The sequence below is a fragment of the Eubalaena glacialis genome, chromosome 3 (genome assembly GCF_028564815.1).
Source record: "Eubalaena glacialis isolate mEubGla1 chromosome 3, mEubGla1.1.hap2.+ XY, whole genome shotgun sequence".
NCBI classification, from domain to species: domain Eukaryota; kingdom Metazoa; phylum Chordata; class Mammalia; order Artiodactyla; family Balaenidae; genus Eubalaena; species Eubalaena glacialis.
In genome coordinates this window covers 51,039,007-51,066,970 of record NC_083718.1, presented here as the reverse complement: position 1 = coordinate 51,066,970, position 27,964 = coordinate 51,039,007, and the positions used below count along the sequence as shown (strand labels likewise).

The 27,964-nt window shown below is 37.2% G+C and overlaps 1 protein-coding gene across 2 annotated transcripts in view; it reads left to right on the top strand.

Annotated features, from left to right (window-relative positions):
* DHX9 (DExH-box helicase 9) overlaps nucleotides 1–27,964 on the top strand; it is a 53,971-nt gene that overhangs the window by 9,538 nt on the left and 16,469 nt on the right. The window contains exons 4-14 of one of the 2 annotated variants that reach the window (XM_061183036.1): nucleotides 7,271–7,382; nucleotides 9,988–10,100; nucleotides 10,714–10,862; nucleotides 13,246–13,292; nucleotides 15,123–15,259; nucleotides 15,545–15,634; nucleotides 15,740–15,901; nucleotides 16,041–16,118; nucleotides 16,660–16,851; nucleotides 24,362–24,503; nucleotides 24,948–25,030. In XM_061183036.1, the coding sequence (XP_061039019.1) occupies nucleotides 7,271–7,382; nucleotides 9,988–10,100; nucleotides 10,714–10,862; nucleotides 13,246–13,292; nucleotides 15,123–15,259; nucleotides 15,545–15,634; nucleotides 15,740–15,901; nucleotides 16,041–16,118; nucleotides 16,660–16,851; nucleotides 24,362–24,503; nucleotides 24,948–25,030 (1,305 nt within the window). Of the gene's footprint in view, nucleotides 1–7,270; nucleotides 7,383–9,987; nucleotides 10,101–10,713; nucleotides 10,863–12,303; nucleotides 12,403–13,245; nucleotides 13,293–15,122; nucleotides 15,260–15,544; nucleotides 15,635–15,739; nucleotides 15,902–16,040; nucleotides 16,119–16,659; nucleotides 16,852–24,361; nucleotides 24,504–24,947; nucleotides 25,031–27,964 lie in introns of those variants that run through there. The other variant, XM_061183037.1, reaches the window with a different exon arrangement.

Genomic DNA, 27,964 nt, shown 5'->3' with positions numbered 1-27,964 from the left:
CCAGTTTAAATTCAGAATTGCAGGGCTTTTGCTTAACTTTAGTGTAGATCTGTATGTCCATTTTCCCCCAATCCAAAAACCATGGTTCCTTGCAGTGCCCCAACATAATTACTCTGTTGCTTTATTCAATAATACATGTACAACAGTCTCACACTATAAATTCCACTGCTACCACCAATAATACGATTACTGAAAAGTTTAACATTTTTTGCAATTCTTTTCATATTTAGGGTGTATCCTACTATAGACATACAAATTACTGCACTTTAAAGTTGGAAATAATTCCTGTTTGTGATCATACTGTCATCTCTATACTCAGGTTCATCTGTTTCATTTTGCTTTTGATTTTTAGGGATCACCTTTTTAAAATTGGAGAACCGAATTAAATAGTTACATAGTTTTGATGTTAAATTAACAAAAGAAGTATATTTAGAAAAGTCTGGCTTCTGTTCCTGCCTCCTCCATCCTTTTTCCTGTCTTCCAGTTTTTTGTTTTTGTTATATAGTTTTTGGTCAACCTTTTTCTAACTATAAGCAAAGAAAAAAATGTATATATATTAATATCCCTTACCGCAACTCTTTATTAAATTAACACTATCTTACTGTGTACACTTTTCTTTTTCTTTACCTACGTGTTTTTCACTTCCATAGTACCATAGTTTATTCAACTAGCCTCTATTGATGGAATTTTGTATTATCTTTTTACTGTTACTTATAATGCTGACATGAATAGCCTATGTATTATGCATATGTATGCATATGAATTTTTGTAGTTTTGCTAATCTGTCTGTGGGAGAGATTCCTTGAAATGGAATTGCTGGGTCAAAGGATATATGCCCATGTGATTTTGCAAGCTATTACAGTTTTCTCTCTCCATAGGATAGGAATTGTATTATTTTGCAATTTTCACCATTTCAGTCATTTCCAGTGGTTCTCAACAGGGGCAGCTGCCCCCCACCGGGGTGGGGTGTCATTGGCAATATATAGATAACATTTTTGACCAAGGGGGCGGGGGTAGGCTGCTACTGGCATCTAGTGGGTAGAGGCCAGGGACAGTCCCCCACAACAAAGAATTAACTATCCAAAATGTCAGTAGTGTCAGGGTAGAGAAACCTCAGTCTATCACCTCACCACTGCTCTATTTTTGTCAGTCTGTGGTAGATATCTCAGTATACCTTTAATTTGCCTTCCTTTTATTTTTAGTGAAGTTGAAGATCTTTTGGCATTTAAGGGCCATTTGCATTTCTTTTTCAACGAACTTGTTCATATATTTTACCCATTTTTCTGTTTTTTTTTAAGTTATTTGCATATTAGCAATAGTAATCCTTTATCTGTGATATGATACAAATATTTTTTTTTTCCAGTTTGTCCTTTATATCTTTGACTTTGCGTGTGGTATTTTCTGCCATATCAAAAAAAATGTTCTTAATGTGAACTAATACTCCCCCACCCCTCCCTTTTTTTACCGAATCGGTGTTCAGCTTTATTGTTCACATCCTCCATCTCAACACACTCTTCCTTTGTCTTCTCTATTACCCAGTCTTTGTGATTTTCTTCCTGTCTCTCCAACTGCTCCTTAATTTTGTGTTCTATCATTCCCTCACTTAGTAGGGTATGGTCCCATACCCTTAAGTGTTCCATACCATAGTTATCCCATCCTTTGTTCATACTACTCTGTAAGCTTTGCATTCTACCAGGTATTGGTACTTGAATCTTTTTTGTAATGAATGCATCAATCCTTAACTTTTACTTAGACTAAACCATAATTAATCTTTTGATATCACTTGACATGGAGCTGTATATTTCTTCATCTTGAACAAAACCTTTCACCTCAATAGATCAACTTTAAACAGGCATTCCCCAAAAAAGTGACTGCAGTGAGAATTTATGAAACTTCCCTGTACAACTTGTCTCTTTTCCTGAACTTGAATTTTTAAATTATGTACAGTGAACAGTTTTTCTGGCCTTGCTTCCTTCTATTAGATGAAAATCTTTTTGGTTTTTGATGGGGATTTTGTTTGATTTATTCATAGGAACAATATGCCCTCTGAAATAATGAACCTATTTTGTCACCTGTGTTGGGTGGGGGGTTGGTCACATCAATCTGTAGGTGAGTCTATGTTGAATACTGTGTTGAATTCTTAATGTAATATTGCAAGATTATCAGAATGCTTGAACCATTGTACATTTCAATGTATCACCTATATCAATAGATTTAGTAGTTTTGGTAGTCTTTTTAAAAACTATTTAATTTAAGAGAAAAAATGATAGTGTTTTAATTTGTGTTTCTTTCCTTATTAATAAGTAGACCATTTGTTCTAAATGTTAATTATTTCTAACTTCTTTATTTGAATTGTCTATTTGCTTATCTATTGGTAGTTCATGTTTTACTATCAGTTCTAGAATTAAAAAAATAACATTTTTTTACAGTGTTTAATACATGTTCATTGCAGAAATTTTAGAAAACATAAAGATTATTAAAAAGACAACATAAATAAACCATAGTATTGCCAGTGTCGCTAAAATCTATGTATTTTTATTTAGATATTTAAATGTGTATTTTAACATGATAGAATACAAATTGTGTATACTATTTTATAACCTCGTTTTTTCGCTTATCTTAATATAATAAACATTTTCTCATGTCATTAAACCTTCCTTAGGGCAGAGCCAAGTTTATGCATGATGACACACCTTTTAATACCCTTTTCTGCATCTTAATCTTAATTGATCAGTAAATGTAAAAAAGGAAATCCTTCCTGTCTTAGTGCTGCTATAACAAAGTACCGTAGACTGAGTGGCTTACTTATCACACTTACGTAATCTGGGAAGTGTTAAGATAAAGCGTCTGTCTGGTTCAGTGTCTGGTGAAAGAGCTCTCTGCTTTGCTTTTTTTTTTTTTTTTTTTTAATAAGGGCACTGTACCCTTTCAGGAAGGCTCCACTCTCATGGCCTTATCACCTCCCATAGGCCCCGACTCCTGGTAACTATCACGTTGGAGGTTAGGATTTCAATATATGAATTTTGGGGAGACACAGGCGTTTAATCCATAATACTCCCCATCACTGGAAGGTAGGAAGTTGTCCCACTAAAAAAACCTCCATCTTGAAGAAATTTTTTCTTAAGTTGATGTAGATAGAGAGCGAGGTAGAATGGAATTGTGGCCCTGGAGTGGGCAAGGTGGTGGAAAAGAAGAAAGACAAGTAAACATTGTGGCACCAGTGCTGCTCACTGGTTTTTTGCTGGGACCTGGCTATTAACGGTGTCCCAGGAGTAGGCTGTACTTTGCCTCAAGCCCTATGCTATCTGTATAAAGAAATCTTTCAGTCAAAAAGATAGAAAATAAAGACATAAATAAAGCTGTACCAGGCAAATGAAGTACAAAATAAAGTAAGAGTAGCAATATTAATATCAGAGCAAACTTTAAGGAAGGACGGAGCAAAGACAAAGAAACATCAATTCACAGTGTATCAGTCTGTCTAGCATTAGAAATACTAATGTATGTATTGGTAAAACCAAGATGGTAATGGGAGACAGTGGCAAAGGGACCAAAAAATTCCAAACACTTGGAAATTTGAATTCTTAGTTCTAAGTGAAAATTTAAAATGACAATTACAGACTGTTTAGATAACGTTGTCTATCAAAACTCTGGAGTGCCAAAGGAATATTCTATTCAAAGGAACGTCATCGAATGCTTTTATTTTTATACAAGGAATAGTTTTTTAAATGAATGGGCTAATAAGTTTCAATTCAGGAAGATACACCAGATAAAACAGGAAGAAATTAATAAAGGCAAAATCAGAAATTGCTGAATTAGAAAGGAAAAAAGTATCAATAAAAGTGATAAGTGGGGCTTCCCTGGTGGCGCAGCGGTTGAGAATCTGCCTGCCAATGCAGGGGACACGGGTTCGAGCCCTGGTCTGGGAAGATCCCACATGCCGCGGAGCAACTAGGCCCGTGAGCCACAACTGCTGAGCCTGTGCGTCTGGAGCTTGTGCTCCGCAACAAGAGAGGCCGCGACAGCGAAAGGCCCGCACACCGCGATGAAGAGTGGCCCCTGCTTGCCGCAACTAGAGAAAGCCCTCCCACAGAAACGAAGACCCAACACAGCCAAAAATAAATATAAATAAATAAAAATTTTTTTAAAAAAGACCTATGATTTAAAAAAAAAAAAAGTGATAAGTAAAAATTTTTGATGTTCTTTGTGAAAGATAAATAGTCCATCCCAAGTCTAATTAAGAAAAAAGTAAATAGATTCACAGTCCTTTATCAGAAACTCACGTGGTTAGATGGGTTTGAGAATGCAGCATGTTTCGTATTTGAGAAAAGTAATTTGGTGCACATACCATATCTTATGACACCTCTAGCAGATCTGAGTCAGAACCCTGTAATCCGACTTTTTTACTATATCACATTGATGAGTCTAGAAAAAATATCTACTCAGTGATCAACTTAATAGAGGTTTTCAAAAACACATTTGACAGAATTAAGTGCTTATTACCAATAAGGTACTTAGGAAATGGAGTAGAAAAATACTTCCTAGACATGCTAAAAGGTATCATCTAAAAATAATAGTGAACACTGTACTAAAAACAAAGTGCTGCTCAAAGTGTTTGTTACAGTTTGTGAGGAGGTAAATACAGAAATGAGTAAGAATTTAGAAATACTTAATGATGTTTTGACAGTAAACTTGTATTTGTTGAATCTAATAATTAGAAAACTTGGGCTTGTGTTTTATGTTTTTCTATTTCATATTTCTAGGAATTTATTTTTGGTATATTTTACGAAAATATTGTTCCCAGTGGATTAGGGGAAAAAACTCAAAGCCAGTTCTTCATCACGGATAGTTCGAGATGCCCTGCGCTAGGGGAACTTCTGTAAAGTTAAAACAAGACCAAGGTGTCCACTGTCACCACCATTACTCAGTGTAATGCAGTAAATAAAAAGGAATAAAAGGAATATGTAGAAAGAAATGAGGTGTAAGTATTATAAAGAATTTAATTGGACAAATATCTTACTATAATAGTAAAAATTATAAAGAACTTGTGCATATGTAGTTTGTAGGACCTGTAAGAACAGTGCAATGGATTTTCACTGAAGGATAGCATCAAGAACTCTTTTAAGAGTCTGAGATTTTACCATACTTGCAAGCTAACAATTCAGACTGCCACAGTTTCATAGATACTGGCAGAAGATACAAGACTTCTGAGTCAGAGACAAAGGATGTTGTTACTCATGGGATAGTAGGCACCATACTCTTCATGTTTGCCTCAGTTCCCCCTTGTCCCTGAACCCCTTGGGGGACGGTGTGGAGTAGGTCCAGGTGGATGCTGAGGACACAGTGGGTCTGTGTCGCAGCTGAGGCACTTGAGCTTAGGAAAGCCCCCAGTGTTGGGGGGCTGCTGGCAAACCTGCCAGCTATCTTTATCATCCTTGTTAGGAAGCAAACCTGCCTCCTACCCTGGAGGAAGATATTATCTTCATCTTGCAAGTTTATTTGGTCTCCAAGCATCCTTGAAAAAATGTTTAAATAAAACTTGAAGAAGCATGAGATACCTGTGGGGAACCATCTCAGCAGATAGAAGAGTGATGAAATGTAGAGCCATGTATTTGGGCGGGCGTGTTGCTGGAAGTTGTCAGCCGGTGGGGGTGTTACTGTAAGACAGCAGCCAGCTCATTGTCAGGAAGTCCGTTCTCCCTGAGTAAGTTCTATAAATTTAACATAATATTTGGTAAATTAGAGGAAAAGGGTAATTAGGAAAAATTATTGCTGAAGAATTTGAAGAAGTTAAAAGTATTAGCCATTCCTACTATATATTAATAAAGATTTTTAATTATTTTTAATTTGCAGTAACTAAATTTGCATGATACTAGTTTCAAGATGGGGAGGGGTGGTATATGCATACATGTGCCTATGTGTGTATGCAAATAATGTAGAACGGTCTCAGGATAGGAAAGGCCATTTTACTGAGGTGTCACAGCAGAAACTAGATTTGACTGCGGAAACAAAAACAAAATAACGTTAAGCAGCGTTTAACAAAGTTAAAAGGAAAAGGACAAATTATTTTGCAACTTGTATGACACAGTGAATAGCACTGAAATATTAAATTCTTAGAAATTAGTGGGAATGATGAATTATCCAGATAGAATAATGGGCATAGAAAATGTAAATGAAAATAACTGGTCGCCATAACAACAAAACAAAACTAATACTGGTAAAGATGTAAGACGTATGCTGTAATTCCGAGGATTGGTGAGGCTGTGGGGAAGTAGGTTCTCATATAGAGTGCAAGCATGGAAGTCAGCCTTTCTGTAGAGTGCTGTGGTGCTTTTACATCTTGATGCCTTTTAACCCAGGAGTTCCCTTTCATGAATTTTTCCCAAAAGAAATAAGCCAAAGTACAAAGAGTTTATGGCAATGCTGTTTTATGATTTAAGATTGGCTACAATCTGAATGTCTGTTAACATGGAGACTGATCTCCCACAATCCCTATTTTTCATTTCTGGTAGTATTGTATTATACTTGACATACTGTGTATTTATTTGTTGTTTATTTAGCTCTGTAAGAATACAGAATTAGAATATAGCTGTTTGAATATAGCTCTGTAACTACAAAACATCTGGTTGTTTCATTATTTTATCCTCAGTACCCATAACAATGTCTACCACGAAGACGTCTCTTAACAGAAGCTTCTTGGAAGTTGAACATATTTATAAAGATATTAAGTGGAGCGACTTCCCTGGTGGTCCAGGGGTTAAGAATCTGCCTTCCAGTGCAGGGGATGCAGGTTCGATCCCTGGTCGGGGAACTAAGATCCCCCGTGCTGCGGGGCAGCTAAGCCCATGCACTCCACAACTACTGGGCCTGCGCGCTCTAGAGCCCGAGCACCACAACTAGAGAACGGCCCATGCGCTGCAACTGAGACCTGACACAGCCAAATAAATAAATAAATAAATATTTTATTTTAAAAAAGATATTAAGTGGAAAAGGTAAATTAACTACACAGCATAAACTGATCCCACTTTTTGTGGAAAAACTGTATTCATCTACATAATTATGTAATCTCCAGATGGAAAATTATGAATATTTTTACTACCCTATCCTTTTCTGCCTGAAATGAGAGCATAATAGTTTTATAATACTGAAAAGACAAAGATGTTAATATTATGAGGAGAGGAGGGGTGACACGTGGACCTCCTCTAAGAATAAAAGAATTTAATAGTCTCTGAAGGCAAAATTACTGACACTGCCTTGACTTTTCCTCTTGCAGGTAGCACCCCCTCGGCCCCCAGTTACTGATGCACCTGACAGCACAGCAGATACTGGTGAAGGTTTACCAACAGCTGTGGGAGGACCTCTTCCACATCTGGCTCTCAAGGCAGGTAAGGGACTTGAATGTGTGCACATGACTGAGAATAAGATACACGATCTTGCATGGTCATCATCTTTCTTTCTCACTTGGATAGATAGAAATAACTACAGTAAACTCATAATTTTCAGAGAACCCAAGAACTACATAAGCTTGCAAATACCACCAGATTATTTAATCTCTTTTATAAAGTGGTACAGCTCAATTCCTTGTTGTCATTAGCTTTTACTAGTTTTTGATCTCTGGATAGATTTTGCACAGGCTAGAACATTTGGTTAAAGGGGTCTTATTTACTGCCCTTTCTTGTTTCTAACTTATTTCTACCAAATATATTGTAGGCTTGTTTGTTTGCCTTATGGATCCCAGTCATTGCTGACTTCTATATATACCAAAACTTTATTAGTGTGTCCACTGTAGGGTAGATTAAGTGGAATATTTGTCAAATTACCTAAGTCTCAGATCCAGTGTTTATGAAACAAGAATAGCAGTAGTATTTACTTATAAAATTATTATGAAGAGTAAACTTTAAAAAGCATATGATAAACTTGGTAGAGTTTCAGTCAGTATTAACTATTATTTTTAGTTATTCTGCTTTCTCATCAAGATTCATCACTTTTCAACACCTTTTAAGCTTCTCCTTATTTCCGTCTCTAGCACTAGTAGTTAGCTTTCTTTCAGGATCATACTTGGCAAAGAAACCGTTTTATCATTTAATCAGCTATTATTGGGTTGGCCAAAAAGTGCCTTTGGTTTTTAAGTAAAAATAAAGGACACATTTTTCATTTTCACCAAGAACTTTATTGAACAACGTATCCACCTTTTTGTTCCACTACCTTCTGCCATTTTTTAGGCAACTTCATTATTCCATCTTACCAAAACTTTTTAGCTTTTTGAGCAAAAAACTGTTCCAGGTGCCTTTTACAGTCTTCCAGGGAATTGAAATTTTTTCCATTAATAGAATTTTGTAAAGACCTAAATAATTGGAAATCTGAAGGTGCAATGTCTAGTGAATACGGCGGATGAATCAGAACTTCCCAGCCAAGCTGTAGCAGTTTTTGCCTGGTCATCAAAGAAACATGTGGTCTTGCATTATCCTGGTGGAAGGTTATGCGTTTTCTGTTGGCTAATTCCAGACGCTTTTCGTCGAGTGCTGCTTTCAGTTGGTCTAATTGGGAGCAGTACTTCTTGGAATTAATGGTTTGGTTTTCTGGAAGGAGCTCATAATAGAGGACTCCCTTCCAATCCCACCATATACACTACATCACCTTCTTTGGATGAAAACAGGCCTTTGTTGTGGTTGGTAGTGGTTCATTTCACTTGCCCCATGATCTCTTCCGTTCCACATTATTGTACAGTACCCACTTTTCATCACCTGTCACAATTTGTTTTAAAAACAGAACATTTGGGACTTCCCTCGTGGTACAGTGGTTAAGAATCAGCTTGCCAGTGCAGGGGACACGGGTTTGAGCCCTGGTCCGGGAAGATCCAACATGCCATGGAGCAACTAAGCCCGTGCGCCACAACTACTGAGCCTGTGCTCTGTACACAGCAAGCCACAACTACTGAGCCCGTGCGCCTAGAGCCCGCACACTGCAACTAAGAGTAGCCCCCACTCACCACAACTAGAGAAAGCCTGCGCGCAGCAACGAAGACCCAGTGCAGCCAAAAATAAATAAATAAAATAAATTTTAAAGTAATAATTAAAAAATAAATAAAAACGGAACATTTTCATTACGTTTAAGTAGAGAATCCCATGTGGAAGTACGGTCAAGAAGGCTGTTTCTGCTTAACTTACGTGGAACCCAAACATCAAAGTGATTAACATAACCAAGCTGGTGCAAATGATTTTCAGCAGTTGATTTGGATATTTTGAGCATGTCAGCTATTTCCCATGTGGTATAACATTGAATGTTCTCAATTAATGTCTCGATTTGATCGCTATCAAGTTCAACCTACCTGACCATGGAGAAATCTCCAGCACGAAACTTCACAAACCACTTCTGACACGTTCGATCACTCACAGCACCTTCTCCATACACTGCACAAATCTTTTTTTGTATTTCGGTAGCATTTTCACCTTTCTTGAAATAATAAAGCATAATATGCCGAAAATGTTGCTTTTTTCCTTCCATCTTCAATATTAAAATGGCTACACAAAAATTCACCAATTTTGATAAGTCTTTTATTAAATGCTCGCTGATATGACAGCTGTCACATACAGTCTAACAAAATTGTTTTAAATGAAGTTAAAGACGACTTAAGTGCTACTAGAGCCATCTTACAGGAAAAACCTGAACGAACCTTTTGGCCAACCCAATACATATGCAACAACTTAAAGCTACATTGATAACGTATGCTGGGTTATCAGTCACTTATGATCATTACTTGTAGCACCCCCCTGTATACCATCTTTGGAATTAGCAATTTAGACCTGTATTCAGTCTCGTAACACTTTTCAGGTAAGTCATAGAGGTTTCAGGCCCATTTCCAAATAACTGAAACGTTGGATTTCTAATAATGGAGTGCTAAAATCTAAATAAGGAGTATTTTTTTAAAATATTTAGGATCTTCGTACAGTTTGATTTATCAAGGGAACAATCATTTTCTTCCCGTAATAGAAAATAATTCTGGAATTGGGGCCTCTGGCTATGGTGCTCCTGGGCCCACCTGGGATCGAGGAGCCAACTTGAAGGATTATTACTCAAGAAAAGAAGAACAAGAAGTACAAGCGGTAAGGCTGTAACCCTGTGTTACACCTCCTGGAATGTGATTTAGGACTTGGTTCATGGCAAGGTTTAAGATATTTGCAACTTTATAATTTGGTGATTGTTTTAAGTAGTTATTTGAGACTGATTGTTCACCCAAAACACCATAAACCTAAGCTGCCTGTTAAATCTGGTCATTAGAATTGCCTGTGAAATAAAACAGTTTTTCATGGTGTTAATAAAAGATCTCTTCATCTGCTTTGTAGGAAATGTAGTTGCCTCAGTAAACCTCATTTCATGAGCACTCATAGTAAAAGCGTTTTGATAAGACAGAACACTTACTTTTCCACTTGATATATGCAAAGTGTTAAAACCAGCGTGAAAAATTTTGTCAAAGGTTTCTTTGGAACAGTTTAAATACAGTACATTAACTAATTGTTTATACAATAGGGCCACCACATGGAGTAAAAACTAAATTCTGGCTCAATTTTGACTAGGATTAGAAACTATTAAAAAAAAGCAACTTTTGCATTATAAAGCATGGTACAAAAAAGTTATTGTTATAAATTTTTGTGCCTTAAGTGTACATAACTAAACTAAACTTAGTGCAGCCAAATTTAATTATCATTGATTCAACAGACCCTTGAATCCGAAGAAGTGGATTTAAATGCTGGGCTACATGGAAACTGGACCTTGGAAAATGCTAAGGCTCGTCTGAACCAATATTTCCAAAAAGAAAAGATCCAAGGAGAATATAAGTACACCCAAGTGGGTCCTGATCACAACAGGTTTGCTTGTTTCACTCTTTGCCTTCTGTAGTAAGTTAGGGTTTTGTATAGTCATTGTTCTATTTTTGTACGTGCTATCTGGTTCAGTTTGTGGATTAGCAGCAAATTGTGAAAAGATATGTTACTTTGCCCAAGAAAAATTGTCATTGATTTGTAATGTGCAGTTTACCATGGTTTTCACTTAGGAGTGTGATTTTAGCTGTGTAAGAAGTGCTGCAAAAATCTGCTGTTTGTGTTGCTAGACTTTTAGGTTCTCGTATGAATCTGAGAGGCAAAACTCGTAGCCACAAGTAGTGGTTTGTCCATAATTGACTTAAAAATCAGCCAGAGGTAGTGAGTTTATTGTTCACTGTGGTATTAGAGGCAGTTATAATGTTTATTTCTTCAGTGCGTCAAGTTAGACACTTAAGTTTAGAGTCTTCAGAGGTAGATGGCATTGCATCTAGATCCAAATTTCCCATCAGCTTGGAAAGTTGCCGGCTCTTGAGTCCTATTATTGAAGTTTTAAGGGCTTATTGTAAAGCTGAACGAGAGCCTCAGTCTTTGTATGTGAGTCAAATTAGCACACTTTTATTCTGTTAAATGTATAAAACTGCACATAAAGGGAGGAGGTTGTTCTAACAGTGACAGTATGTTTCTCAGCCTGCTTGCTGTTCTTCCTGAGAGCATTCCAGGGTGTAGTAGTTATTACTCCCAGGAAGGCTCATATGGATTAGACTCTTCTGGGGGCACTATATTTTATTGGAAGGGAGGGAATGTTATAATGGAAATTTGGATGATTTAATTTGCTGTCCTTATATGAAATAAATTATTCAAAATACATCAAAAGTTTTTCCCTTGAAAGTCAAAGGGTTCTTTGGTTGCATCTGGCAGCCCTAAAATAATTATAACTAACGAAAAACTTTGACACTGGTCAAAATGATGTTCAGAGCATGGTTCCCCCTGCTTCCCACTGTTTTGTTCTATCCTGAATTCTCAAATACTTAATTTTGACGTCAGACTTTTTTAAACCCTCAAAGATCATAAAGGAAAGATTCATTTGTTGATTTTTTTTTTTTAATATTTTGTTTTACTGCACTGATTGGGCTTAGTAGCACTTGGTGACTTTAAGAACAGTTAGATAATTTAAGTATGCCTGAAGCTTATTGTAAACTTTTTTTTTTTTAAGTGTCTTAATTGACTTCTGATACAAAGTTGAAGAATTCAGGCTATGATGAGGAAGGCAGAGACAGTTGGGGGAGCTAGGACAGCATTGCTCCTTATATGTCCTTTATTTAAAGTCATAACAGACAGCAACACCAGAGGTCTGTGTTCATACACACATGTGCTGCTGCTTAGGCTGAACTAAGCAATCACATGGGAAACTATTGTAAACTGATTTCTGGTGTTGCTGTTCCCCCTAGGTGGAGGAGAATGAGATTGAGTGCTGACTTTAAGCCTGGCTGAGAAACATACTGGCATCGGTGTCATTAATGAAAGGGTGGATGTTGTTCCCTTGAAAGCCAGTGGCCTTTGACCCCTGAAGCCGCTGTGCCTGAAGGTCAGTTCACAAGAGGTATAGGAAGGAATCTAACATTTATTTTTTTTCTAAAGTCTCACCTAACCTTTTATTCACAGCACGAAGTCGAGGTTAGAATGTACGTGAGTAGTGGAAGGATCAGAGAGCATAGTTTTCAAAGGGCAGTTTTGCCCTTGTTAAAACCTAAATTTATTCCCTAGAATCTGCTAGCAATTTTAGCTATAATTTTCAAAAATATTTTGTTCTCCAGGACCTGATTTAAATAAAGTGTGATAGAAATAAGCTAAATGTTTTGTTATCAAGGGCTGCTTCCAACTGCAGGCAGATATCAGACCCCCGCCTCAGGAACCACTGACATGTGCACAGTGTTTGTACACCCATGTGTATGTGTGCATACCTGCGTATATTTAGCTTATCTTAGCAGATTGAAATCATTAGTGGGTGGCCCATGCAAAGGAATCTTAAAACAATCACAATTATAATTTAAGGAGTTTTAGGCCTATTTTATTTCTCGGCCTCAAGCTGAGTGGAAAATTCCTTTTCACTGAATGTATTCTAGCTATTCAGACTGCAACCTGTGAAATAAGAGTTAAAAGTAAGTAAATATAGGACCAAAAACCCTAACATTTTCTTTTCGTGAACAGTTGGCTCATCAACTTTGATTACAGCTGTCTCGTGCCATGTTGTGCATTATTTGAAGTTTATGTACTTCATTTGTTCTAGGATTGAACAGACATAAATGTTTACAGTGGTTTTTTGCTTTGATTTGCCTAAGCAGTTGGAAAGCCTGCCTGATTTGGGAGTCCTGGATTTAATAATTTCTAAGAGCGAAATTTCTAACCTTGTTTATATATGTTGTTACAGGAGCTTTATTGCAGAAATGACCATTTATATCAAGCAGCTGGGCAGAAGTAAGTGCTTCCCTGATACTCTGAGCCTTGCCTTGTATAGTGGAGTAGTATTCGCTTTAAAGTCTTGAGCCACATATATGTAAGCTTTATTAATTTGACGGAGTCCATGATATAAGGTAGCATTTAGGGTATTTTAGAATATTAGAAGACCCAGTTTCCCATTTTTGCATGTGAAAAGAAAGATTGTGCTAGTGTACATTTCAAAGGGTAAGAGGTGGTACACTACTGAAGAATCTGCCACTGTCAAAGAATTAAAAAAATTTTTTTTTAATTTAATTATTTTATTTATCTTTGGCTGTGTTGGGTCTTCGTTTCTGTGCGAGGGCTTTCTCTAGTTGCGGCAAGCGGGGGCCACTCTTCATCGCGGTGCGCGGGCCTCTCACTATCGCGGCCTCTCTTGTTGCGGAGCACAGGCTCCAGACGCGCAGGCTCAGTAATTGTGGCTCACGGGCCCAGTTGCTCCGCGGCATGTGGGATCTTCCCGGACCAGGGCTCGAACCCATGTCCCCTGCATTGGCAGGCAGACTCTCAACCACTGCGCCACCAGGGAAGCCCTAAAATGTTTTTTTTAATCTTTCTACATAAAAGATATAATCCTTTGGGTAAGGCTAGCTAGGTGACATTTAGAAAGGAGTTAATCAGATGATAGGATTGGAGGCCTAAAAGTGAATGTAAGCATTTAAGAGTCACAGAGTCAAGAAGAAAAGGTGAGAGGGTTACCCTGAGGAAGCACTTAAGGAATAGGTTGGGGTTATTCATAAAGGAAGTAGAAAGGCAAAGATATATTACCTTTATTCTTAGTAAGTTTAAAGCAGGCGGTGTGTCATGCTTGAAAGTAAGGACTAGCCCTGTGTACCTGGTTTTGTTACTAGCGAGTATTGTGACTTTGAATAAATCACACCTACATTGTTGGGACTCAATTTACTTCACTAAAAATTGGGAGAAATGGCTAAAGATTCTTTCCAGCCTGAGAATTCTGCAACTAACTCTGATGACTTAAATTTAGTATATCAAAGACTTCTAATAGAATCAAGCCTTTGAATGAATCATGAGGAGATGATGTTGAATTTTTTTATCCTAGACCTTAAAGATAAGTTACTCTGAGTAAATGGGAGTTTATTTTAAAATTATTGCAACACAGCTACAGTCATTTGTTTGTGTCAGGGAACAGCAAACTTCTGTAAAAGTCCAGATAAATATTTTAAGCTTGGTGGGTCACATATATCACACATTATTTCTGTCTTATATTTATGACTCTTCAAAAATTTTACAACATTTTTAGTTCCTGGGCCCATAGGTTTGTCAAACCCTAGTTTAAGTATTGTCAGTGAATGCTTTCACACTTGAGAGACAGAGCTGAGTAATTGTGACAGAGACCACGTGGCCTGCAAAGCCTAAAATATTTATTATCTGACCCTTTATAGAAGAAGATTGGTGTCTCCTGGTCTAGGCACTTTGGGCCCATTTTCTTTCCTTTGATTTGCTTTTTGATCCTTTACTTTTCAGAAGTTAAACTCTATTTTCTTCCCGTTTTAATGCCAAATGATGTTAATAATGACAACTTTGCTGAAATAGGTTATTTGCTTTTATAATGATTTGTATGTGTCTTAGTGTGTGCCTGTAATCAAGATGGTTGGCTATTTAGTTGATAAGCTGTTAAAGTATGGCTTTTGGTTAGCAGTTAGAATGAAAAGGAACTTAGAACTCATAACGTACTCTGTATTTTAGGGCAGCTTTTGTACCTAGCCTCCTAGTTGCTTATGTTGAGATGTTTTCTTTACTTAGACGATTTATTCTTCTGTCTTTGGTAATCCTGACCTTAAATTATAGGGATTTTTGCACGCGAACATGGATCGAATAAAAAATTGGCAGCACAGTCCTGTGCGCTGTCACTTGTCAGACAGCTCTACCACCTTGGAGTGATTGAAGCTTACTCTGGACTTACAAAGAAGAAAGAAGGAGAGACAGTGAGTCTTTAGACTTAGTAGCCCAAAGAGATATTGTAAGATTCAATTGAGCTTCTGTTTAATATTTGGCTAAAGAAGTTTGATAGTTCTAGGACTCTCGCCTCAAGAAATGGAAATGGCCCTACTAATCATCATTAAGTAATTCTTTCACAAGGGAACTGACTTGTTGGCTTTAGGACTATTGTAGACCTAGCGTCGACGGCATACTCTTAACCCTACTGTAGTAGATTTGAGTAGTGTTCGTGTGTATGTTACATGATTTTCATGGCCATCCCTTTTCTGTAGGTGGAGCCTTACAAAGTTAACCTTTCTCCAGATTTGGAGCATCAGCTGCAGAACATCATTCAAGAGCTAAATCTTGAGATCGTGCCCCTAGTAAGCATACAGCTATTTAGTTTACCTTTGTATCGAACTTCTCTAGCCAGACAAGCAACTGGTATTGTTTTTTGGTTTTGTTTTGTTTTCTGTTATTTTTAATAGCCTGATGATCCTTCTGTGCCTGTTGTACTCAACCTTGGCAAATTGGCTCATTTTGAGCCATCTCAGCGGCAGAACCAAGTGGGCGTGGTTCCTTGGTCACCTCCACAATCCAACTGGAATCCATGGACCAGTAGCAACATTGATGAGGGGCCCCTGGCTTACGTGAGTGCAACATTGTTTTTGAGATCAGACTCTCGTGTTTTACTTTTGAATATATTTCATTAGGATATCTAGATTAAAAATGGATTCATTTTGAAGCTGAATTATGCTTTTGTGTGACTGTTGCCTTCTCATTTTACAGGCTACTCCAGAACAAATAAGCATGGACCTCAAGAGTGAATTAATGTATCAGCTGGAACAGGATCGTGATTTGCAAGCAGTAAGTCTGTGAAGTATTTAGACATAAGGTGCTCACAGTCTCAGAACTTTCTAGGTATGGGCAGAAAGACAGCGAATAATATGTTTTTGCCCTTTCTAGGAAGGTAGATCAAAGATACTAACCTAACTGCTAATCCTAGTTACCTCTGAGGGTAGTTGTTGTGAGTTAAGGGCCTGTGATTCTTAAAGTGGAAGATGTGGGATAATAACTTTTTTTTTTTGGTAGTTTTTTGGTATTTTCTGAATGAAACAACTTAAAATGTTAGAAGAAAGGGAATGTATATGTAATGTCTAGGGAGAAAAGGAGGAAAATAAGGGTGTGGATAAGGCCAAAAGATAGATTCTTCAGAAATTTAATGGAAAGAGACCGTTCAACTAGAGGTATAAATATATACATTCTTTCATGAAAAAGTATATTTTGAGTACTCAGCCAGTGGGAAGGAATAACTTTTTATAGAGATGGCAAATTTTTTTTAGAATTAAGATAGTTGTTTCTAATATGTATATTGGTAGAAATTTGAGGTGTAACTTTTCTAATACAGATCTTACAGGAGAGAGAGTTACTGCCTGTGAAGAAATTTGAAAGTGAAATCCTGGAAGCAATTAGTCAAAATCCAGTTGTTATTATCCGAGGCGCTACTGGATGTGGTAAAACCACACAAGTTCCCCAGTTTATTCTAGATGACTTTATCCAGAATGACCGAGCAGCAGGGTGTAATATTGTAGTAACTCAGGTAAGTAGCAAGCCAGCTTACGAGGTATGTGCCTAGTGTGGATAGGGTTTGAGAGGTGGAAACACCTAGAAGCCTGACCATTCCTAATTCTTTGATCAACTCCCCTTTGTAGTGACATAAAATTCTGAAAGTGGTAGAGCATTAGGCCCTTTTAAATAAAAAAAAGGAAACGAAAGGCATGAAAGGAATTTAAGTCTGTGTTAATCTCCAGTATAACTCACCGATAAGCTAAACTGAATCATGTGGAGGATTCTTTTTGTCTGGGCTAGAGGGAGTCTTTGGGCCTAGAATTGAACAAAACAGAGTACTTTCTCCTTAAGTTTACATCCAAACCTTGGTTCTCTTTATCTTATCACCTTAATGTTCAATAAAAACCAGTCAGCGCAAGAGTAGACAAGATAGAAAAACAGATAAATGGTTGACTTTAGCTGAATGCATTACTATACACCAGCTTCTGTTTTAAACAGTTGATATTTTTTTTAACTCATTTAAAGTTTATGACGCTAAGATGTAAGTACTATATTATTTAATATTTCTCTTTTAGTAACTTAGGGCACAAAGAGATTTAAAAATTGTCCAAGGTTAACACAGGAAGTTGTTGAAACTAGGATTCATAACCAAACAGTCGGCCTTCAGTATTCCCCCTTTTGACTGCTATATTCTGTCGTTACCTTGCTAGCAGTAAGCAGTGCCTGCAAGTTTGTCGCAGTGCTTAGGGAAGAGCAGTCTTCTTAGGTTAAAGCAGTTCCTGTCAGCTCTAACCCTGTACTTCTGGCACTTGAAAGGAGAGCATTGCAAGTAGCCAGATACTACCTCTCAGGCTGGCTCAGACCTTGACTTAGGGATTCTTAACCGGGGAAGCTTAATTGATACTCAGGGGAGAGTCATGAATCTTGAAATAGCAAAAGATGTTTGTACACATGCATTTATGTGGACATGTGCAAACCATATTTTTTTAACATGTCTGAAATGAAGTATGTCTTAAAAATTGGCCTCTATATTTTATAGGAGATTTGGGTTTGGGGGGGGGCCTTAAAAAAATGACTGAAGGAATACATTTAAAATGGATGATATTTTAAGCTTGAAAAAAATACGATAGGTCTCCATTTTTCTGGGATAGGACCCTTAGCTTTCTTCTTCTCAAAATGTTCTTCGATTGCCCTTCTCACTCCCAAAACTGGCTGTGATTTCTTTGCCTCGCAGCGGAAGTTCCAACCTCAAGTACATCAATAAAATATACTTGCTCTTAATGCTTATCTGATTTTTCAGGAGGTGTATTGTTCAGGAGGGCGCCATTTTACAGAAGAACTTTGAGCTCTGCCCTCCTTCCTTACTACCACTTTCCATTTTTAAATTCAAAACAGTTCGGCCATATAGGCAGAAATGCTGAATTCAACAAATGAGCTGAGCACCGATGGTCTCACTCAGAAGTTGTTTGCGGGGCTTCCCTGGTGGCGCAGTGGTTGGGAGTCCGCCTGCCAATGCGGGGGACGCGGGTTTGAGCCCTGGTCTGGGAGGATCCCGCATGCCGCGGAGCGGCTGAGCCCTTGCGCCACAGCTGCTGAGTCTGCGCTCTGGAGCCCGCATGCCGCGGCTGCTGGGGCCCGCGCGCCCGGAGCCCGTGCTCCGCAACGAGGGGGTCCACCGCAATGAGAAGCCTGAGCGCCATAGCCGAGAGTGGCCCCCGCTCGCCACAGCTGGAGGGAGCCTGCGCACAGCAAGGAAGACCCAACGCAGACAAAAATAAATAAATTAAATAAATTTAAAAAAAAAAAGTTGTTTGCATGTCATGAGTATGAAAAAAACTAACTCCCGCCCAACTGAGAAGTGATTTTTTTCGCCTGCTGTCTGACTTATCAAATCCAAATTGTTCCAGACAAAAATGGCTTCTGTTTGTTCCAGACAAAAATAGTTTTTGTACTGTGGTCTTCAACTTTGTATAATTTGCTTACTAACTTGTGTCCCTTCCCAAATAATTTGGACATTTCTGGTGGTTTCATCTGTAAAATGAACAGATTTCTATATGTAGGCTGTAACAAACGTAAGAGCGGTGAAGCTACAGTGTGGAAGGGTGGATCAAATGTTATTCTACTTCTTTTGCGTATAAAACAGCTTTCACTTATCCACTAGTTGTTTATTTATATTCTTTCATAAAGTGATAGATTCATGAAATTGAAAGATACTTCAGAATTATTCCATCTTTCTACTCAGGGTGGAATGTTTATAATAGATGGTCACCTAACTTCTGCTTGAAAATTTCCAGTTGTGTGGAGATGCAGCCTGTGTCTTCTGATTTTGGACAAATGACTGACCTGTCATATGAAATCAACATTCTGTGGCTTCCATGTTTTTGTCCTAGTGCTTGTCCCCAAATCAGTCTCTGATTTCTCTTACCTATAATAAGTCTTCAAAAGTTTGTATAGTGTCCTAGTATATCTCCTTTGTTTTATAAACAACTATGGTTCAGCCATGAAGATAGAGTCTAAGGTTGTTAAGCACATTTGAAGCATCAGCATCCTACCTGAGAAGGTAGGCCTGAACATACTGATTGGTCATTGTAGAATACAGTTCTTAATAATTGTGATATTATACAGTACTTCTGTTAAGGCAGTCTGAGACAGCATTAATAATTTTTGTAGTAATATCACTTGTATCATTTTTCAATTTATTTATTATTTATTTATTTATTTATTTATGGCTGCGTTGGGTCTTCGTTGCTGCGTGTGGGCTTTCTCTAGTTGCGGCGAGCGGGGGCTACTCTTTTTTTTTTTTTTATTAATATTATTTATTTATTTATTTTGACTGTGTTGGGTTTTCGTTTCTGTGCGCGGGCTTTCTCTAGTTGTGGCAAGTGGGGGCCACTCTTCATCGCGGTGTGCGGGCCTCTCACTATCGCGGCCTCTCTTGTTGCGGAGCACAGGCTCCAGACGCGCAGGCTCAGTAATTGTGGCTCACGGGCCCAGCCGCTCCGCGGCATGTGGGATCTTCCCAGACCAGGGCTCTAACCCGTGTCTCCTGCATTGGCAGGCAGATTCTCAACCACTGCGCCACCAGGGAAGCCCGGGGGCTACTCTTCATTGCAGTGTGCGGGCTTCTTATTGTGGTGTCTTTTCTTGTTGCGGACCACATGGGCTCTAGGTGCACAGGCTTCAGTACTTGTGGCACACGGAGTCAGTCGTCGTGGCTCGCGGGCTCTAGAGTACAGGCTCAGTAGTTGTGGCACACAGGCTTAGTTGCTCCGCAGCATGTGGGATCTTCCTGGACCAGAGCTCAAACCCGTGTCCCCTGCATTGGCAGGCGGATTCTTAACCACTGCACCACCAGGGAAGCCCTCATTTTTCCTTTTTCTTCCACTTGCAGTCATATATAGGAAACCACATGAAGTCATTACCTAAGTTTTTTATGTGCTTGGTTAAATGTGTTATTTCAAGTCATAGAGCACAAGTTGAGAGTTATTATGAACTAGAATAAAACAATGAGTAGCTCAAACCTTATCTCGTAACCTTACCACTGGCTTTAGTGTAAATTCTATACCAAACTCACTGTATCCTTTTTGTGCCTTCAGGCTATTCATACTCAAGCCACTTAAAACTTAGGGTGTGAGTGTGCAACAATTGAAAATAGGAAATAGTTATTTTCTGACCTTAAAGATGTTGAGAGAGGTGAATTAAAATTGCTAGGATACAACTCAAGTATGTTAAATTAACATCTGTGAATATCTTGGCAGTCCTGCACATACCCCAAGGTACCATCGTTTCAGGATACAGCTGTCCGTCATGTAAGATAAACTCAGAACTTAGAAAATAGAGAAAGTGGAGTCTGGTATGTTTTGTGATATCTGATGCCTTAGAAATCTTGTATTTTATTGCAGCCTAGTTCTATTACCATGTATTTAAATACCCAGATGAGAAATAGGGGCGCAAAGTTCTGAAAGCAGTACTCTTTCAGTTAGAGATCGCTAAGAAGAGAAATTACAGTTCTGGATAAATGTCAAGAGGGGTGTAAAGGATGCAGATTTTAGAATATTGCAAAAGAACACTTTGAGACAGGTCTTTAGCTGCTTGTGGTATGGAAAGTTTTACCGGTAATATTAGCTGTTTTAATTAATTAAAGTGAACATAGAATTGTGAAGAAGAGGTAATCACTTAGAACTAACTACTACTATGGCTCGTCTCCAGGCAAGAGTAATAAGATTCTACAGAGCAAATGAGAGCAGATAAATATGCAATGAAAATGTAAAGAAAAGCTCATATGCTGGAGGATAATTTGGAGTATTCTGTTGGAATGACTTAACTTTATCCCTTGCTTTCATCACCACTACTTTTTAACTAGTTTCACTTAAATGGGTTATTCTGTTATTTAATCCAAATACAACATAAAATTACAACAAGAGGCAGAATAATTGGGAAAAGGCTTAGTTGGGAGTAAAGAAAATTTGTATTACATCTAAAGTCATGTATATGAGTTTAGGCAAAATACCTTTACCTGTGAACTTGTGTTTTTATCTGTTAGAATGGAAAAAAAAAAATCTCACTGTTATTCTGAAGCACAAATAAAATAGTACATGCAGTTATGGTTTTTACTGTTGTTACACAGATGTTAATTATGATTGTTCTGTGGGGTCTCTATAGTCTTGAATCTTTATTTATAGAATATAGAATATTTCTATGTACTATAGAATATTTAAGAGAGGATAAGTTAAACCATATGTGGAGAGGTAGTTCTGCGGGTGTAGAAAGAAGGTGGACCTTGCTTTGTATTTATTCATTGTAGGGCAGTATGTAAAACAGTTATTGAATATCCAAGGGAAAAGAGAGAAATTATTCAGAGGATAAATAGAGCAACCTATTTATAGGTTATCAGGTAGCATGCAGTCTGAGAAGTGTTTAAACATTCATAGTCTTTTACATTAAGCATTGTTCTCCCACACAAAATGCCTATCCTGTGGATATTTATAATGAGCTAAGAATTATACTGAGAATAAGATTTTATTTTTAGTTGCTTTTTTCTGACTCTAAAAGTATTATATACCCATTGGGAAAAAAATTAGAAAATAAAGTAAATTTTAAAAGAAACCAAAGCCCACACAGAATCCCACCATCCAGAAGTAATCATTTTTACTTTTGGCCTTCATCCTTTCAGACTTCGTGTACATGTACTGTATGTACACCATCCTAACCTGTCCCCTTTATGTAACAGCACACCTGCTATTAAAGCAACGGAATAATTTTCTAATGACTTCATAACTTTCCATTTTATGCATGTACGATTATTCTTAAATGATGGAGGTACTTTAAGATTGTTTCTAATATTTTGGTATTTATGTATGTTAGGATGAATATACTTGTACATACATTTTATACGCTCATTGGATTATTTCATTGGAATAAATTCCTAGACATGGAATTGTTCGGTCGAAGGGTATGCATATTTTAAGTTTTATGCATTTTGCCATACTCCCCTCAGGAAAAATCATACTGATTTCCAGTTGGATCAGTTATGAATAAAAGAGGCACTTCTCTTTTTAATATGTATTTTAAATGTTTATTTTGAAGTCAGGGCTGTTGAAATAGGAAGGCGATAAGTTAGAGAAGCATACAAAACATGGAAAGGAGATTGTAGGGTCATTTGTTTCTTTGCTGTTTGAATAGTCATCTTGATATTGATGTTTTCTGCTTTTACTCAAGGAAATTTGGCCAGTAGGGCTTCTGAAGATGGTTGTTTTAGCACTTCTTGTGTTAATTTGTAACAGCCTCTGTCATGGATGGCTTGGGAGGTGAGGGCTGTACCGTTAAGAACTACAGTAAGTGCTGCTTACGGAATATGCCATTTCCTGTCCATATTCACTTTAAAAGGCTGGAAACTACAAAGGTGATTGACCTGAAAGTAGCCTCAAGCTGGTAAAAGCAATCCTTGAGTATCCAGTAGCATAGAAATACACCTCAGAAGAGTCAAATACCCTAATTGAGTTGAAGTTTTTGTAGAAGCCAGCTATTTAGTAGAAATGTTGAAAACTGTAGGAAAGATAAAAGGAGAGAAAAGCGATATTTAGTGGAATATCATCTTCACATTCCCTGACATAAGTATATAGCAGAACTCTTCTCTTGATGGACAAATGCATAACTCAGTCCTTCATGTAACACTTCTATTCAGAGTTAGTGAGGTACAGAGAACTGGTCAGCAGTGGTCATTAAAAGCTAGCATTGTTCAGCGAAACAAGGCATATAAACCAGAAAGAATATAAGCTCAGGAAAATGTACAGTATGTTCAAGATGGCATCTTTTAATCCCTTACCTTGCTGGACAGGATAAATATGAACTAGGTGATTGTACACTTCACCTATATGTGTTACTAGCCACATAGCATAAGGGACTCTTGTGTTAGGGGATATAGAAATTAATAAATTGTGTTTTATATTAATTCAAAGGATGTTGATAGCTCTAGTGAAGCTACTGGTTTTTTGGTTTGGGGTTTTTTTTGTTTGGTTGGTTTTTGTTTTTTAAGATTGTATTAGCCTCTGATTTCCTAAATGGTCATGTCATATAACCTGGGGTATAATCATATAGGTACTTAACTAAATATGGAACTCGGAAAAAACTTTCTCAGTCTAGGAACTAAAATCTATCACCAGGAACTTTTTGACAAAGTCAAATACCAGGCAACCTGGAAGCATTTAGTCTAAATCTGCATGTACCCCCATAGCTATACATTCAGGATATCATAATAGCCATGGTATCCACCAAGTAAATGCTGTTTTGTGTACTTAGAAGACAGGGGACACTTTGGAAGTTTTCATAAAAGTTAAGGTCCAACACTTAAAATTTTAACCCATAATTGTCCTTAGGGTTCAGCATATTTATTGCTAACAGCATGTATATTGCTGGAAAAGGTAATATACACTCAGTTTTCCCAGCTACATAAGCTCATCAAAACCAGGAGTGATTTCATTGAGGTGTTGTGTTTTGTTTTTTTATCTCTAGCACCTTTTGTGGCACCTGATATCAATACAGATATGCTATGACTGCTTACTTTATGAGTTAAATAGTGAATGAATCGTAGATATGGCAAAGGAGGTTGTTCACCTTCCTAATAACCCGTACATCTCAGTTAAATAGTTCTTTAAACATGTGCCTGCACTGTGGTAGGAAGTTATAAGAACAAGCTCTCCACGTGTGATCTGTCTGCTTCCCTACTGGAAAATCACTTGATGCCATTAAGAGTTAGGGCCAATGTTGAAGAAATTTTATTTTCTATAAAAACCTTGGAATCACTTTATATACAAAATGAAAAACAGCATTTTTAACTGTCTACCATAGAATTAAGTGGTAATTTTTTTTGTTTTTTTAATAAACTTTGGAGCTTCCTAAATGTTATCACTACTATTATTGTTTCTGTTGATTACTGAGCTGGCAGTGGGTCAGATTTACTACAGTCATTTAATAACCCTAATAAACAAGTGTAACTAATTTTGTAGCTTTTAAATCACTTTTTTTTTTTTTTTCTGTCTCAGCCCAGGAGAATCAGTGCAGTTTCTGTGGCAGAGCGAGTTGCATATGAGAGAGGAGAAGAGCCTGGAAAAAGTTGTGGCTATAGTGTTCGATTTGAGTCTGTACTTCCCCGCCCTCATGCCAGTATAATGTTTTGTACTGTGGGTCAGTAACCTGTTTTATTTTTGGCCTTTCACTTGGGGTTTACATTTTGTTTGTGAAGAAAACTTGATAATAGCACAAAGTGACTGGAAATAATAAATCAAGAACCCAGTTTCAGAATTCTTGTTTAAATAGAACTTTTGGCACTTTTTTTCTTCATGGAGAGTGTGATGTACCTGCTGGCTGTTGTAGTGCAGAGCAAATGAAATCAGCTTAGGTTGCTGGAACTGTTACAAGTGTTTTCATTAGACAAGTGTGTTATAGACTACATGATCACTTCTTTAATAGTTTAAATATACCAGTGATGATTTCTTTCCTAAAACGCTGGGGTTATAGTAGTGGAAGCATAGTTGATTGTCTAGAAATTGGTTTCTTTGCACTTTTCCTTACCTCCCTACTTTAACATAGAAACTCACCGCCAGTGTTTACTCTGATTTTCTTTTCAAGGTGTACTCCTAAGAAAATTAGAAGCAGGCATTCGAGGAATCAGTCATGTAATTGTAGATGAAATACATGAAAGAGACATAAATGTAAGTAACTTGAGAGTGATGGTAAGGCACCAGTGCTAAAATTCTGAATAAAGAGAAATGAAGTAGAATGTCTTTATTTTATTTCCATTTTCCCATAGCTTACAACTTCTATCAAAATTATGAACTTCAGTCACTAAGCTATTGGACACCTTTTTTAGCAAAGCCATTAAACCCTTTTTTTCCTTTGTTAAAGCACAGAGTTCTAAAAGACCTCTTATTGTAAAGTAAGTATAATTGCAGTGATCATTAAGTTAGCATAATTCAGCAACTGAACTAATGATTTATCACTGAATAGCTGATGGAATTTTAATAATCAGTTTTTCTTTGAATTGAAAATTTATCTGTGATAAATTTTACATTGTTTTCCTCCCGCCGCCTGGCTTGCGGGATCTTAGTTCCCTGACCAGGGATCAAACCCGGGCCCATGGCAGTGAAAGCGCCGAGTCCTAACCTCTGGACAGCCAGGGAATTTCCACAGTTTTAAATTTAATATAGTTAATGGTGTGTTTTCGGATGTTTGCAGCTTTAGTCTTTTCCAACGTTAATGATAATCATGCCAGAATTAAGAAAAAACTAGAATTTTTTTCACACCCTATCCTCTTTTGGTCCTTGGCAAAACTTGTATAGAATTAACTTATGATACAATTGTATAATTCAAAGATTGATACCATAAATCAGTGACTTGTTTTTATGGCACTGTTTCACATATCCAAACAAAGGTATTAGTGGGTGGACAGTATGTCATTCAAACTGTTTCCAAGCTCCTGTTACTTAAAACATTCGTTGGAGCGCCTCCTCTTTAGAAAATAATTCCATAGCCGTTGTTCATCATACTTAGTTTTAGCAAAATTTTGATCTTTATGGTTGAGCTAAAGCAAATAAGAAAGTTTGCATGGTCTTTCAGATGACCTTTTTAAATCAAATCTATTCCGTAGGATAAAATTTTTGCTGCTTTTGTCATTCAGAATCTTTTGAAAACTAATGTTTCCCCCCCCCCCCAATTAACTTAATCAAAATAAATGTTTCAGTATTTTCTTTACTAGCATGGTAACATACCAATGTTCTTAGAGTTTAAATTATTCCAGGCCACACTAGAAACATCATAGATCATCATTACTATTTTCCCCCAAAATAAGTGGCTTTGGTCAACTTTTCTTGAAAGATTGTCAGGTCTATATTAATGTATTATTCACAGTAAAAATGGAAAAACACCTTTGCAGAAACATGTTCTCTTTCAGATGAACCTTATCTAAACGTCACTTTATGGGGAAAACCCAAGAGAACTTAAAAGACCAATTATTAGAAAAATAGAATAGGGGACTTCCATGGCAGTCCAGTGATTGGGACTGTGCACTTCCACTGCAGGGGGCACGGGTTCAATCCCTGGTCGGGGAATAAGGATCCCACATGCCACACGGCCAAAAGAAAGAAACATTTAGCAGTATGGCTGGGAAAAAAAGTTAATATACAAAAGTCTGTTGCATTGTGTACATTACAAACAGCTAGAAAACAACTAAAGATACCACTGCACTAGTCAGAATGTCAGACACCACCACTGCACTAGTCAGAATGTCAAACACCTAAGACTAAGTCCAACAAAAAGACATGCAGAACCTATACAGGAAAAATAAAACTTCATTACAAAACACTAAAAAAGACCAGATTGTGTTCACGGCTAATATAATATAGATGTCAGTTTGCCTGAAGTTGATCCACATCTGAATGCAATTCTAATCCATTCCCAGTAGGTTTTGTTAATAGGCTGATTATAAAAACCTATAGGGAAGATTTATGGCCAAAAATAACAAGGACTCCTGTAGAAGAGCAGAATGAAGGGTCTTGCTTTACAGATCTCAGGACTTAATTTGAACCTATGATAATTAGACAGTATAGTACATGAGATGACAGTTTGACCAACAATAATACAGAGTGTAGAAACAGATTGTGTGTTGTGTGCAGCTTCGGTATAATAGAGTGAGTGACAGATGGCATGTCAGATCAGTGGAAAGAGAATGGACTATTCAGTAAATGGAGCTGGAAACAATTGGTCATCCATAAGGAAATACTTGAACTTGGATCCTTACCTTATAACCAGATACAGAAATCAACTCCAGATAGATAAGGACTTAAATGCCAAAGCAGTTTTAAAACTCTTGAGTAGAATATATAAGTAGACATCTAGACAGCACTATCCAGTAGAAATATAATGTGGCCTACACATGCAGTTTTTAATTTTCTAGCATCATATTTTAAAAGGTGAAAAGAAACAGGTAAAATTAACTCGGTATATCTAAAATATTTTCATCATGTAGTCAATATAAAAAATACATCAACGTTTTTTGTGGGTTTTTTTTTTTCATATTAAGTCTTCAAAATCTGTCTGTGTATTTTACACTAAGAGCACATCTCAGTTTAGACCAGGCACATTTTATGTGCTCAGTAGCCACAACTATATTGGGCAACATAGTTCTAGACCTTCTGGAAGAATTTCTTAGAACATGAAATGCATTAACCATGAAACAAAAGACTTGAGGTATTCATCTATATTAAGATTAAGAGCATGTATTCATTCAAAAGATACTTTAAGGAAAACCACAAGCTAGAAGATGCCAGTATAGCCAACAAAGGATTAGTATAGAAAATACAGACACCTCCTACAAATCAGTAAGCAAAGTACAGATGACTCAGTAGAAAAACAAGGAAAAATACAAATAGGCATTTTACAAAAGAGCAATTATATTTGGCTAGTACACATGATGGGGTGTTCAGTCTCATTGGTGAATAGGAAAGTGCACACCAAGACCATAATAAGGTACGTCTACTTTATATCCATTTGATTAATAGAATTTTAAGTGATGATGCCAAGTATTGGAGAATATAAATATCAGCAGGATCTCTTATCCATTGCTCATAGTGGTTTATGAACTGGTGGAA